The sequence below is a fragment of the Mya arenaria genome, chromosome 10 (assembly GCF_026914265.1).
Source record: "Mya arenaria isolate MELC-2E11 chromosome 10, ASM2691426v1".
Classification (NCBI taxonomy): Eukaryota; Metazoa; Mollusca; class Bivalvia; order Myida; family Myidae; genus Mya; species Mya arenaria.
In genome coordinates this window covers 7,928,661-7,942,102 of record NC_069131.1, presented here as the reverse complement: position 1 = coordinate 7,942,102, position 13,442 = coordinate 7,928,661, and the positions used below count along the sequence as shown (strand labels likewise).

The window sequence follows — 13,442 nt, the reverse complement described above, 5'->3', positions numbered from 1 at the left end:
TCAAGAATTTCAAGATAGGATTGAAAAAATACCTTATAGTCAATTTCGCACTGTATAAGGAAGATAATAAAGTGATAACACATTCTTTCCAGTTGAATCTAGTTATCGTTCCTGATCCTGTTTATATACGCAGTTTAAGAATGATTATTTTACTTTATTAGGGTAGGTAGTTACGCTCCACTGTATACAATTCCGTTTGGTAATGTGTGTCCTAGGTAGCGTGAATCATTGGCTTGTATACCGCCTACAATCAATATGTATCACCTCGAATTTAAACTTCCTAATAAAACATGAGCGAGACCTGTTAAAGCTGCACTCTCACAGATTTACCGTTTTGACAACTTTTTTTTTATTCTTGGTCTTGGAAAGAGCCATTTTTTGCGTACGTATCTGCTAATCAGTTCTAAAAGATTGATGCCAAAGATCAGATCGCAGAATTTGATATTTCCGTCCATAAATTAATGTTTTATGGCTAAAAGCGTTTCTAACGGTTTAAGAAAAAGTTCATAAAACATCATTTTTTGAACTTAAATATAAAAATCTGCGATCTTTGTTCTGTCAGCAGTCGTTTATGACTGGTGTCCATGCATGTTTGCATAAATTGGCTCGTTCCAAGACAACAAATAAAGCAGTTGTCAAAACGTTCAATCTGTGAGAGTGCAGCTATAACAGGACTAGCTCACGTTTTATGGACCATTGCTTACGGTAATGCGTCCGAAAACACTATTATTATTATCATTTTACTCTTTGATACCGAAATTGCAGAACAAAATACAATTAGTATTATAATGAGTATAAAACCCTGGTTTTAATTGGGACAAACCCATCACGTTACAGTCAAGAAAAAAAAGAAATTAAACTTACAACAAAATATGTCCAAGGGTTACGTCAGTATTACGTCAGTATCTTAGTTGTATTAGTCCGTATAAATTGCCATACCTTATTTCATCACAAAGTGCATTTTATAAACCATGGGCGAGTCCCTTTAAAAGCTAAACTTGCATAAAAAAGAAGAGAGTGAAGTTCAAGAATTTAAAGAAGGAGGACGCGAATTTGACTTTGAGTATAACATCACATGTTTGATATATGTGCACGTTTTATGCATGGGCTGGCGTCATTTAAGCGAATCAGTTACATTTTACTGCCGCTGATATATATTGCTTAAAATGAGATTGGTATGCCGAGAAGAACATTCAATAAGTAGAAATATTATGTATAATTTATAAGTTTAAATAAATTTATGTTTAATTTACGCAATAACAATAAAATAGTAAATTTATTCCATGAGAAAATATACCCTTATTTTTCAAAACATACAAAGCTACCATACTTTCGTATAATAATAAGATACATGCATTGATGAAATTTAAGATCAACAAATAAAAAAGTGCAATTGTGTGTATTCATAAGCGTCTTTTAAACCATTTTGTTTATTTTCAAGTTGTTTTATGAATTATTGTTTTATGTCACAGAAATGAGTTTCATATAACGGCTTTTGTCATTGAAGAAACTCCAATCATTTAGAGCAGCAACAGACACGACTTAACACATAAGAGAAGGCAGGCGGCTTTCACTATTTAAAAGTTCCCAAAAGGCTTATGACTCTCATGTGTAGGAAAACCGATTCATTCTTTTATCTGGCTTACACAATTTAGGGACGCCTAATCTCCTTATTTATTTATAAACGAGCATATCAAACGACGTACATCATTTAGGAGCATGTCAAACGGCGACCATCATTTAGGAGCATGTCAAACGGCGTATATCATTTAGGAGCATGTCAAATGGCGTACATCCGTAAGGAGCATGTCAAACGGCGTACATCATTTAGGAGAATATCAAACGGCGTAGATCATTTAGGAGCATATCAAACAGCGTACATCATTTAGGAGCATATTAAACGGCGTACATCATTTAGGAGCATATCAAACAGCGTACATCATTTAGGAGCATATTAAACGGCGTACATCATTTAGGAGCATGTCAAACGGCGTACATCCGTAAGGAGCATGTCAAACGGCGTACATCATTTAGGAGAATATCAAACGGCGTACATCATTTAGGAGCATATCAAACAGCGTACATCATTTAGGAGCATATTAAACGGCGTACATCATTTAGGAGCATATCAAACAGCGTACATCATTTAGGAGCATATTAAACGGCGTACATCATTTAGGAGCATGTCAAACGGCGTACATCATTTAGGAGCATGTCAAACGGCGTACACCATTTAGGAGCATATTAAACGGCGTACATCATTTAGGAGCATGTCAAACGGCGTACACCATTTAGGAGCATGTCAAACATCATACATCATTTAGGAGCATGTCAAACGGCGTACATCATTAAGGAGCATATGAAACGGCGTACATCATTTAGTAGCATGTCGGTCGGCGTACATCATTTAGTAGCATGTCGGTCGGCGTACATCATTTAGGAGCATGTCGAACGGCGTACATCATTTAGAAGCATGTTAAACGGCGTACATCATTTAGAAGCATGTCGGTCGGCGTACATCATTTAGGAGCATGTCGGACGGCGTACATCATTTAGGAGCATGTCAAACGGCGTACATCATTTAGGAGCATATCAAACGGCGTACATCATTTAGGAGCATGTCAAACGGCGTACATCATTTAGAAGCATGTCAAACGGCGTACATCCTTTAGAAGCATGTCAAACGGCGTACATTATTTAGGAGCATGTCAAACGGCATACATTATTTAGGAGCATGTCGGACGGCGTACATCCTTTAGGAGCATGTCGAACGGCGTACATCATTTAGGAGCATGTCAAACAGCGTACATCCTTTAGGAGCATGTCGAACGGCGTTCATCCTTTATGAGCATGTAAAACATCGTACATCATTTAGGAGCATGTCAAACGGCTTACATCAATTAGGAGCATGTCGGACGGCGTAAATCATTTATGAGCACGCAAATGGATAACAACGTACAGAAGCAAGCATACGGCCTACATCATTAAATCATGTCAATGACCTACCTCATTTAGGATTATCCGAAGGGCCGAATAATCTAGGAGCATGTTGACGGCTTACATAAATAATGATCATGCACACGGATTTCATCATTTAAAAGCAATTACATCACGGCATGTACTTGGCTGACACCATTTATGACTAAGTAAATGGATTACATTATATATGAGCACTCACGAGAGAAACAGCGTCATTGCACAACAAAGACGGACTTCACGTGCATCATTTGCAATTTTTGCTTCAAAAATCTTAATTATAAGGGAGATAACTCTTGTACCTCTAGTACCTTTAATTCCTTTTCGGTAATACTTTGCTTGATTTCCTTAATTTGGCGCTCACATTTATTGTTAGAATTTAAGTCGCGGGAACGGTCGTCGATTATTTTTGTCTAATTGATTATCCATGGCGGATTCGGGAGCTCGGCCGAAAGCTTCGCGTTCGAAGCGGCCAACGTCGCTGGACGAACAAATTTCCGAGATGGAACGTGTGGAAGATATTTTAGAAAGGGACTTGGAATTGTTGAGCCCCAGACAGAAGCCTATTCCGCAGGACATTGAAGCTTTGAAGAAAGAAAGGGCTACCCTCCAACGTTTGGTTGAGGAGCGTCGTAAATCTTTTGAGGCCCGGCGATTAAGGCGTGACATTAAAGAACTAAAAGGTCAACTTTCAGAGTTGGAAATTTCAGATACACGTGATCCCATCTCCACATCCCGACCCATGTTTGGACATAGGGTTGCAGAAAATATTCAACTGCTGCGTGCTTCAGAATCGCTCAACCGCAACGTGGATTCAAAAATGCCGCTTGAGGTATTGAACAGTGTGGCAGGTAATGTCAAACCAAAGAAAATTAAATCAGGAAAATCTTCGAAATGTACTGATATACAAGTTAAACGACCCCAATTGTGGCCTCATGCATTTGTACCTAGCCAGTTATGTAAACAGTCCGAGATCGAGTACAATGACATATCCATGACTCAATTTATTGCCGGGTATTGTTCAATTTTAATCCATTTATTTCATGAAGGCTCGAGGATTTCTTTGGATGAAAAAGACCGCAGGATTACACATTTACGATCCATGATGTGCTTTGCACATGTTTATAAATGGAAGAGCATTTTAAACATTCACCAGGAAATATTGCTGGACATTGAAAGAGGCAATCGTACATGGAAGGATAGTTTTGCAGATATTGAAAGCCTGAATCTGCTACTTGACCGGGAACCTGCTGTTCCCGCGACGCGCGCTTACGGTCAGTCTGGTTCGTCACTTGGATCGTCAGGAAAGCGATCGTGGTGCTGCTCCTTGTATCAGAAGGGTGAGTGCAAGAATTCTTCACCACACGCAGCTCGTATTGGGTCGGATTTACGAATGGTAATACATGTGTGTGCTATTTGCTACATGAAGGATCGTGAACTGCGGGAACACCCGGAATGTTTCAGTTGCTGTCCGCACAAGCAGGACTGACTAGATAACTTGTGTCTTACGTCTGATTTTTCCATGCATTTTCGTCTGATTCGTCTATTTATCATTTGCTATCGTCTGATGTTTTCTATTCCGAGGTCTCTAGTTCGTCGCCGGCCCCGAGCTGAACATTTTTCAACGTTTTAAGAAGTCGGCTGTAGTAAATATCATGGGAAACTCATCTGTTTAAAACAGTGTACAAGACAGTTGACGTCTCTGATTCGGTTGATCGTTGTCCTGAATAGGAGGCATCTAAGTTGTCTGACGTTTTGCCGTACACACATGGCGGTAAGACATTAAAGATCGTACAGATACATGATATTGTGTACAAATCAGGTGTGCCAAATTTGAAAGGTGCAAGGATTTCTTTTAAAACTGGTTGGAATATTTCTTATTTATGTGAACGCGTCGACGCCCAGGAGAACATCAAGAAGCCATGTTTCCGTTCCACAACTATGTTGTTTTTTTCTTGAAATCTTGCTGGATTCTGAGCTCATCGAGCTTCGCATCACCCAAGAAAGGATATACGAGATCCGCAACCTACTTCCGGTTTGGATGCAACTTAAATACGTCTCTAAGTGCCAACTACATTCTTTTTTAGGATAATTACTATTCGTCGGTAAAAGTGTCTTGTGTTTATTTTACGTATTTTGATGCTTTTTGAGACGTAGTCTCAACATGGAAAATCATAAAGTGAGATTAAATTCGGAATTCAGAAGGAAAATAGTGTGTTGGATAAATTGCTTTAATTGTGGTAGGGTAAATTGATAGGTAGAAAGATTTCTATCTTTTGTGATGATGAAGCAGTGTGTTGTGGGCTAACTTCTGCTCAAACCAAAGATGTAGTGTTACTTCAATGTTTGAGAGGTGATTTCGGCCAAAATAAAATATATATTCATATCATTTGTTTTAATTATTCCCGAAATAATTATAAATATCTGTATCAATACGTGTTTGTGTCAAAAATCCACAGTACTTCTATGATGCCTGGCATGTAATCTTTCTACTGAATACAAATACCGAACTATCGCACTATCTTTTAGACTCACACGACAATTTTGAGAACTGTCCTTTCATTTATTTTTTAAACCAATAAAAGGCAAATTTATTGCTAAAACGTGTTCATACTTAATGTGTGAGTATGTGCATGGATGCAACTTTAACTAACCAGCACAAATACTGATATACCAATATTTAATTGTGCAAAACTATACACCTCTGACAGGTTATAGACCAATAAACAAAAGCACTGTTTTTCAATTGTTGTTGTAGATATTCATGTCTTCTGAACATTTCCACCGACATTCTTGTAGTAGACATTTTCATTATTGTAGTATAGCCCGGTGTCTTTACTTTCCATGCTCAACCCAGACTGTGGCTCGGAATCGGGTATTTCATACTCGGCTGTAAAATAAATTATAGACAAAACCGTTTAATAAAATAAAATTTGGATGCAAATACCAGACAAGATGGCTACTATCTTCTTTAAAAAGTGTATTTTTTTAAAATTTTTAAAGTGTGTATTTAAAGTACAGAAGTAAATGGAATGATTATTTTATGGACTTATCTCGACCACGTTTTAGTCCGCTCCACTAGCTTATAGGCGCCTAATGGACACTTAATATAACAAATTAATCCTGAATGTAATATGCACATACTCTGAAACCTGTGACAAACCACAAAAATGATATGAAATGTAAGTTTGTTAAACATGTCATACAAGCAGAAAATGCATTCGTTTCTGATATCTGAACTAAAAGAATCAAGGGTTATATACTCGTCTTTGCGACTTCTAAAGTTGTGTATGGCTCATTTTGGCCTCCTTCTGGCGATATGTCTTCATACGTCTTCTTCCTCTCTTTCCTATAATAATAATAATAATAATAATAATAATAATAATAATAATTATAAAATTTACACAATTATTATTTTTAATAATAATAATAATAATAATATTAATAATAATAATAATAATAATAATAATAATAATAATAATAGTGTATGTGCATGCTTTACAAAGTTTCAGAGTAAGATATGTAGTAATACATTCGGTGTTAAAAAGTAATTACTTTCTCAATCGCATTTATTTAAGGGATAAATTGCGGGGTTGATGTCATTATCGGGGTATGAACGCACTTGGGTTGGTCAATATGTGTGGAGTCCGAAGGACTCCACGCGTACTTTGACTAACCCAATTGCGTTCATATCCCCGATAATGACATCAACCCCGCAATTCATTCCTTATATTCACACCAATAGTTCATTATTTCATTGAAGAATGGTTAAAAAAAAATTCATTTAAGAAAACCTTTCAGTAATCCGTTTTTACCCATTCTGTAAATAGAACGACCCGACTATAACCGGAAACATTTTTTTCAAATGACGTCACAATAACGCGGGAAAAGATCAACCACTTGAAATCACTTTAAAACGTAAAACACTTCTGGTACCAATATATTTAAAATATAATAAACTAACACTTTTAAAAATGTTGATCTATATTCTACAGGACCTGCAGACACAATACAACCAATAACAAGATCAATAGCTTCCATGTATATTGTTATTCAATGAATTACGATCCGAACATATCCGAAGATGTTGCGTTCATCGATTGATGAACGCAATTGCCGAAAGGCAGTTCATTTAAAGAATGGAAGTTGAGGTGTAAATATTGTATATTGGTTAGTGTACATAGATATACAAATTTACCTTTTAAGCCCTTTCTTCTTAATGACAAGCACTACCACCAGAGTTAAAACAACACACAAACCAAGGGCACCACCAACCGCTCCACCGATGACCGAACCAGAGCCAGTTTCCTCTTCCGCTCCAACGGTTTGCTTCTTTTCGGCTTCTGAAACAGTGCCATTAAAATATCATTGACGTTTTGATAAATGTCCCGAGGCACACAGTGATCGACGGCCGCTTAAGAGATAAAGTAAGACTATATGATCATTAATATTCAACTACTGGAATAGAATAAAGCCACGCGATAAAAACTACAACGTTCACGAAATAAAATATAAATATTACAAAACTAAAACGAACACTGTGTATTTATATGATATGCTTTAAATTCATCACTAGCATAAATTGTTATTTAATTGTTTATTTATGGTTATAACGGTTAATTGATTATTAGCAAGGGGAATATTCCGACCAAGTGTTTACATTATCAAACAAATCCATACCAAGATAAAGTTCCGACGAAATGGTTTCATACAATATTTTGAATATTTGACCTGAGGATCTAATGTTTGATTACATGTTGGCCCAGTCTCAATGCGTCCAAGAGTTCATCAAGGAAAACATTCTGATGTTGGTCCAAATATGTTGCATCTAGTTGGTATAAACGATAGTTTTTAAAGATTTGACATAGTGACCTAGTTTTTGAAACCAACTGACCCGGTTATAAGCGGTCGAGATTTAATCAACGAAAACATTCTGACCAAGTTGTAACCTTAACTGACCTATCCCATCCATGATATTTTTCCATATATTAAAATTGGGGAGGAAGCTAATGGCTTATTCGGTGCCCTTTTCCGCTTTGTTAAATATTAATTGATATGCTTACCATTAATTCCGGTGAAAGTAGTAGTACGCTCTGTGGTAATGGGGACAAGGGCTGACACAATGTACAAACAATTGGATGTTTTCAACAATAATTGATATTTCAAGAAGGAAATGTGCAGGAATCTCAATTTCACCAAAATACAGGTTGGAAAATTAATAATTAATTATGTTGATAATAGAGATCAGAACACAGACATAACGTATATTTTCACAAAAACAATGTAACATAACACATATATACATCACTGCAGTAGGCCATGATAGCTCATGATCATTTTCATTATTTAACGATGGGCCTCACCAACTTTTTAACTTGTTCATCGGATTATTTCCAAAAAATGGGGGCGAGCGAAATAATAATAAAAATATTTGTATTGCATTTAGCAAAAAAGAGGATAGAGCGAATAAATATATATATTGTCTCGTTTACTCACATTGTATTTACTTAACTATAAAATAATATTGTAAACAGTACAATGATAACATCCGAGTGAAAGGATGATAACACTACAATATAACTTTATACAAATATTAATTTTGAGATCAAATAAATGCTATTTGAGATTAAACAAACGTATCTGCTTAATAAACTATTTAATAAATGAAATAATTCACAACCACATGTTTTTGTAGTTGTTAAACATTTTTGCAAAGTTATTTCAAAATACCCTATGCATGGCCAAGTTAAGGCCTGGACGCCAATGGTCACAGCCACCTTCCCGTCCAACGACATACCCAAATCTAATCACCTGGTTTTCCAGTTTTCCTTTGGAAAACCTGGCTAAGAATAATTATCTGTTAAAATACTTTGTCATATCTCATGCCATGGAAATAACTAGACAATGTGACTGGAAAAAATAACTCACAACATGAATAAAGGCATTTGCAATAAAAGTAAACTACAGCTATCTAAGGAAGATGAATTCCCCATACCTTCCTCACTCTTTTTCAGTTGACTTTCGAATATTTGAATAGATTTAATACCGTTTTCGTCGCATACCACATTTGTTATGTCTTTTGCGCGGACTGAACGGCAGCATTACGATTTTAGACTCTTCCAATGACTACACGCATGGAGTTGGTAGCCATTTTAGTTCCGGTAGAGAATTTACAAAAACCTTCGCCGTACTGTTAAAAGAGAAGGCTACATTCGACTAAACAAATGCGCGCTCGTAAACAAAAATAATTCTCATTTATTTAGACGGTGCGGGCGCAAGTGATATTTTTATTTTCCTTCTGAAGAAAAAGGTGCGAAAAATCCGATGAACAAGATATTAATTTGGTGATGCCTTCGCTTGGCAGTTATAAAATTGGTTTATTACCTTAACTGTAGCATATACAGTAGCGAATATCTAAATTCTTTTTCAAAAATCCTAAGCTTAATGAAAGCAATTGCATGTCAAGCATTCATGAATATAAACAACAGGGCAGTAGGTTTAATGGAAACAATATTGTCTTAGGCAGCAAGAAATAATAATACCTGAAAAGTGCTTTTAATCCGTTTCGAAATGGGAAAAAATGAGGAGTCGGCAACCATTACTGGTCTTAAAAAATATTAGAAGAACGGATGATCATAATGAGTTGGCTGAAGTTAACCTAAAGGCTAGATCTTAACTTTCATTTTCACTTTCATTTTGATTACTTACTTCAGGCAACTTATTATGATCATCAGTTCTTCTAATATTTTTAAGAAGGTAAATAACGTAGTAAATGCGCTAACTAATATAAGTTACTTTCTACTATGATGTGACGTCATAGTGTGTAAAAAGAAAGTAGTCCGGTTATGAATACTAATAAGCTGATTTGAATACAGGAATGCTTCATGGGGAAATGAATGAATGTCACAAGGGTTGTTTTATCCAATAGGATTTAAGCATTTACTCGCACCTCCTCAAAGTTATAATTATACATAAATAAACACATAAATAAAATAAACACGTGCTTACCTGAAGTGCAGGTATCACCAATGAAACCATCAATACATCCGTAGTTGCACTTTCCTGTTGAGTCGCATTTTGATTCAGTTAGGGAACCTGCAAAAGTCCCCATAATGTGATAACTCGCAATTCTCACAACGTCCTGATTCTTTGTCACAAGTTCTACCTTTGCATGTACTACTACATTTAAATGAACACATAAAGCCGTAAAAAGAGTTCTTACATTCAGAGCATGTAACGTTGTCCGTACAATTGACACAATTCACAGGACATTGAACCTGATGTTGACATGACCCATCTATCTGGATACATATACTTTCAACACAGTCTTCAGGGCATATTTTGTTACAAAATGATCCATACTTGCCATCAAAACACGAAGTACATTCCCCTTCTTGATTGCAGACACCACCACGACATTTAGTGCATACCAATTCACAGTTTTTTTCCAAAGTAGCCAGTAAAGCATGCAACGCAATGTCCGGTATATTGATCACAACCCCCATTACATCTATCCAAACACGTGTAGTTACATCGTGCACCATACCAACCGACAGTACACCCATTACACTGATCACTTTCTCCGCATGATGCACACGTGTCTGGACACGTCACTTGTATACACTCACCAGTGAGTATATCGCATCGGCCATTGCATTCGCACTTGAGCTCACATAGTGCTTTGTATTGTCCAGTTGGACACACAGAACAAGATGTGCCATCAGAGCATTTCTCACAATCAGAAAAACAGTTTCCATAACACTGATCTCCATAATACCCGTCCTTGCAATCACATTCACCATTATTCCCACATGTGTCAGTTAGGCAGTTTTCCGAGCACTGGAATCGGCACGTAGGTCCATAACAACCTGGTTTACAAGTACATGTTCCATCTAACGAGTTACACGTTTCTGTGCTACAACCATCAGAACAAAAAGATCTACAAGTGGTGCCCCAGAATCCTGGCCTACATTCGTTACAATGCGTTTCATTACTGCATGTAACACAGTTCGTTCCTACGTACTTGCACGCTCTACATTCCTCAGCTAATCGTAAGTAGTATCCATAGTCACATGATGTGCATACGGTTGAATTTGAACATGATGCGCAGTTTGCAAAACAACCTGAACAGAATATGAAAATAAGAAGTATAGCAGAAAGTATCCCTTGGCATTGTCATAATCATAATGCTTCTTTTAAGGATACAGCAAATATGTAGACGTTTTGTTTGTTACAGTAAAGTTAGAGAGTATTTGAATAGCAATGTTTGTTAGAGTCAATACAGAATTAGAGTTAAATCGTCAAGGTAAATTGACATACGAAATTAGTTTTTGTATTGAATAATTGATTGGTAATATTTATCTTATTTCAATACTTCATTGATTAACATTGATATCTACAAACGAAAACCACATCACAAACATAACACCATGGCCATATGCAAACATCGAATATTAATTATGTTTTTACTTTAGTATGCTTAATAATTGTTTTATGTAAAATAATATATACTATGACTATGAGTAGCGATAATATTAAAACTTACAGCACACAATACATATCTGCTTAAAAATTAAAATATATACACGGATATATTGTAATCGAGAAATTAAAGCTTTAAAAAAAAACTTAAGTATATCTTATCAAAATACGTATTTTGATAAAGAAAGTAATTAGCAAAATACATGTATAACAAATAACTTACTCGGCATAGAGACGCATGAATTGGCTTTCATCAAGATAATAAACACAACTATAAGTAATTTGGTTAAACTATTCATCTTTATATCCGATTCAGGTGAACAATCTATCTGATTATGTATGACTGAAGAAATAAGGCATATTTTAATTAACGTATAAATACCCATACATACTATTAAGTAGACGCGGAAGTTTTAAAGCAGTTGTTTACGGCTGATTCATCGGATCGTATTAATATACCATTAAAATTGATTCAACTCGTTTGCGTTATTTAGACTATCATGTTTCAAATACAAGTTGAGATTGGCATGTATCCGATTGATTAATTAGATATAGGTGTTCACTTACTGAAATGTACATAATCATGCAAGTGTGTTCGTACCTTTTACTTGAAAACTTTAAACTGTTTTTACATAAATATATAAGTGGGTATACTACAAACATATAACAAATTAAATTGTAGAATAATATGGCTTTGCCACTGCTAACGTGTATGTTGTATCCTGGCTCCTTTCAATATTCTTTTGAAATTTGAAGACTAAACTGATACATTTGAGAGAAAGACATATATAAAAAAAAAATATTTGACTTTGAAATTTTTAAAAAGTTTGGAAATGACCTAAAAAAAGTTTCATGAATACAGCTCTTGGTGATTATGCGAAAACCCATAAACTCAGTCTCGTAAAGAGATACTTACACGGGTAGAGTGTTATTGTACAGTTAAATATGAATGCCTTAGATTGCTTCTGTAGGTTACACCAAACGAAATATATTAAATGATGTTGGTCTACCGTCACAGTAGAACTGCGAATATAGCACTTTAAAATAGTCGATGAGTTACAAAAAAAACCACCTAATTTGACATATTATAGTGTTATGAGTTCCAAGCGGATTTTTACTGTCTTTGAGTTAAGAAAAAAAGCCCAAGAAGAGTGTATTTCAGTTATGTGTAGACATGTTTACAATAATGGGTGTATTACCATGGACTTTAATGTAACGCCTTCTGGGCATGGTTGACGATCAGAATGCACGGTTATGGGTCGAATATCAAATAAAGAGCTAGTTTCAATAACACTGTTAACTAGCGGATTGAGAAGGAGTGGGTGAAACACCCCCTCCCCATACACACCTACGTTGCCAAGTGGACTGTTGATGAGAATAAGGTAGGATATATAAGCATAAATTGTACGAAAATACAACATATAAGGCCATAATAAGCGAAAAATAGCATTTGTTTAGGTTTCTCGGAAGATGGGGCGCACTCGGGAGCTGTAAAGCCCCATGAATAACATGCAGGACTTGAACATCAATTTGTCAGGATTTGTCAGATGATTCGTGGATTCCGGAAAATGAAAATGGTACGGAGATAGTTGCAATGCTAAATAAAGTAATTTTCTTTATCTAAATGCCGCTAAATTTTGTATTTATTTAAAATTCTAAAAATAGTACTGTTTCTAGACTTACCTGGTTCTGGTGACAATGTTTTCGAGGAATGAGTGCCCATAACTGTGGTCGAAGTTAAATATGGCTATTTCAGGCAGGGTCTGTGTTTTTAAAAACAAAAATTAGTCCGCGCTCGGCTCGAACTTTTCATTGTCATAAGTACCTCCAAATAAACATTAATAAAATATATTTAAGTATTATATAATAATTGTGTGTTTTTTGTTGTAACGCAGCTCATGTATCCATCTTTAATCATATGCTTGGTATATTTCCGACCTGTTCTTTTATCGAGAAGCTGTCAAGTGACACACCATAAAGAAATG

The 13,442-nt window shown here is 35.7% G+C and overlaps 1 protein-coding gene across 3 annotated transcripts; it reads right to left on the bottom strand.

The window, feature by feature from the left end:
- Positions 1-5,474: 5,474 nt before the first annotated feature.
- LOC128206928 (scavenger receptor class F member 1-like) lies at positions 5,475-11,800 on the bottom strand. 3 transcript variants are annotated; one of them, XM_052909667.1, is made up of 5 exons: positions 11,681-11,800; positions 9,985-10,071; positions 7,175-7,319; positions 6,240-6,325; positions 5,475-5,866 (listed from the first exon to the last, which is right to left on the bottom strand). In XM_052909667.1, exons 1-5 carry the CDS (start codon positions 11,754-11,756, stop codon positions 5,739-5,741), a joined length of 522 nt encoding a protein of 173 aa, XP_052765627.1. In that variant the 5' UTR covers positions 11,757-11,800; the 3' UTR covers positions 5,475-5,738. The 3 variants fall into 3 exon arrangements, with proteins under 3 accessions (XP_052765627.1, XP_052765628.1, XP_052765626.1); XM_052909668.1 differs by having other exon boundaries at positions 7,175-7,316; XM_052909666.1 differs by lacking the exons at positions 5,475-5,866; positions 6,240-6,325; positions 7,175-7,319; positions 9,985-10,071 and adding an exon at positions 10,113-11,099 and having other exon boundaries at positions 11,681-11,793.
- Between the last annotated feature and the right edge of the window lie 1,642 nt (positions 11,801-13,442).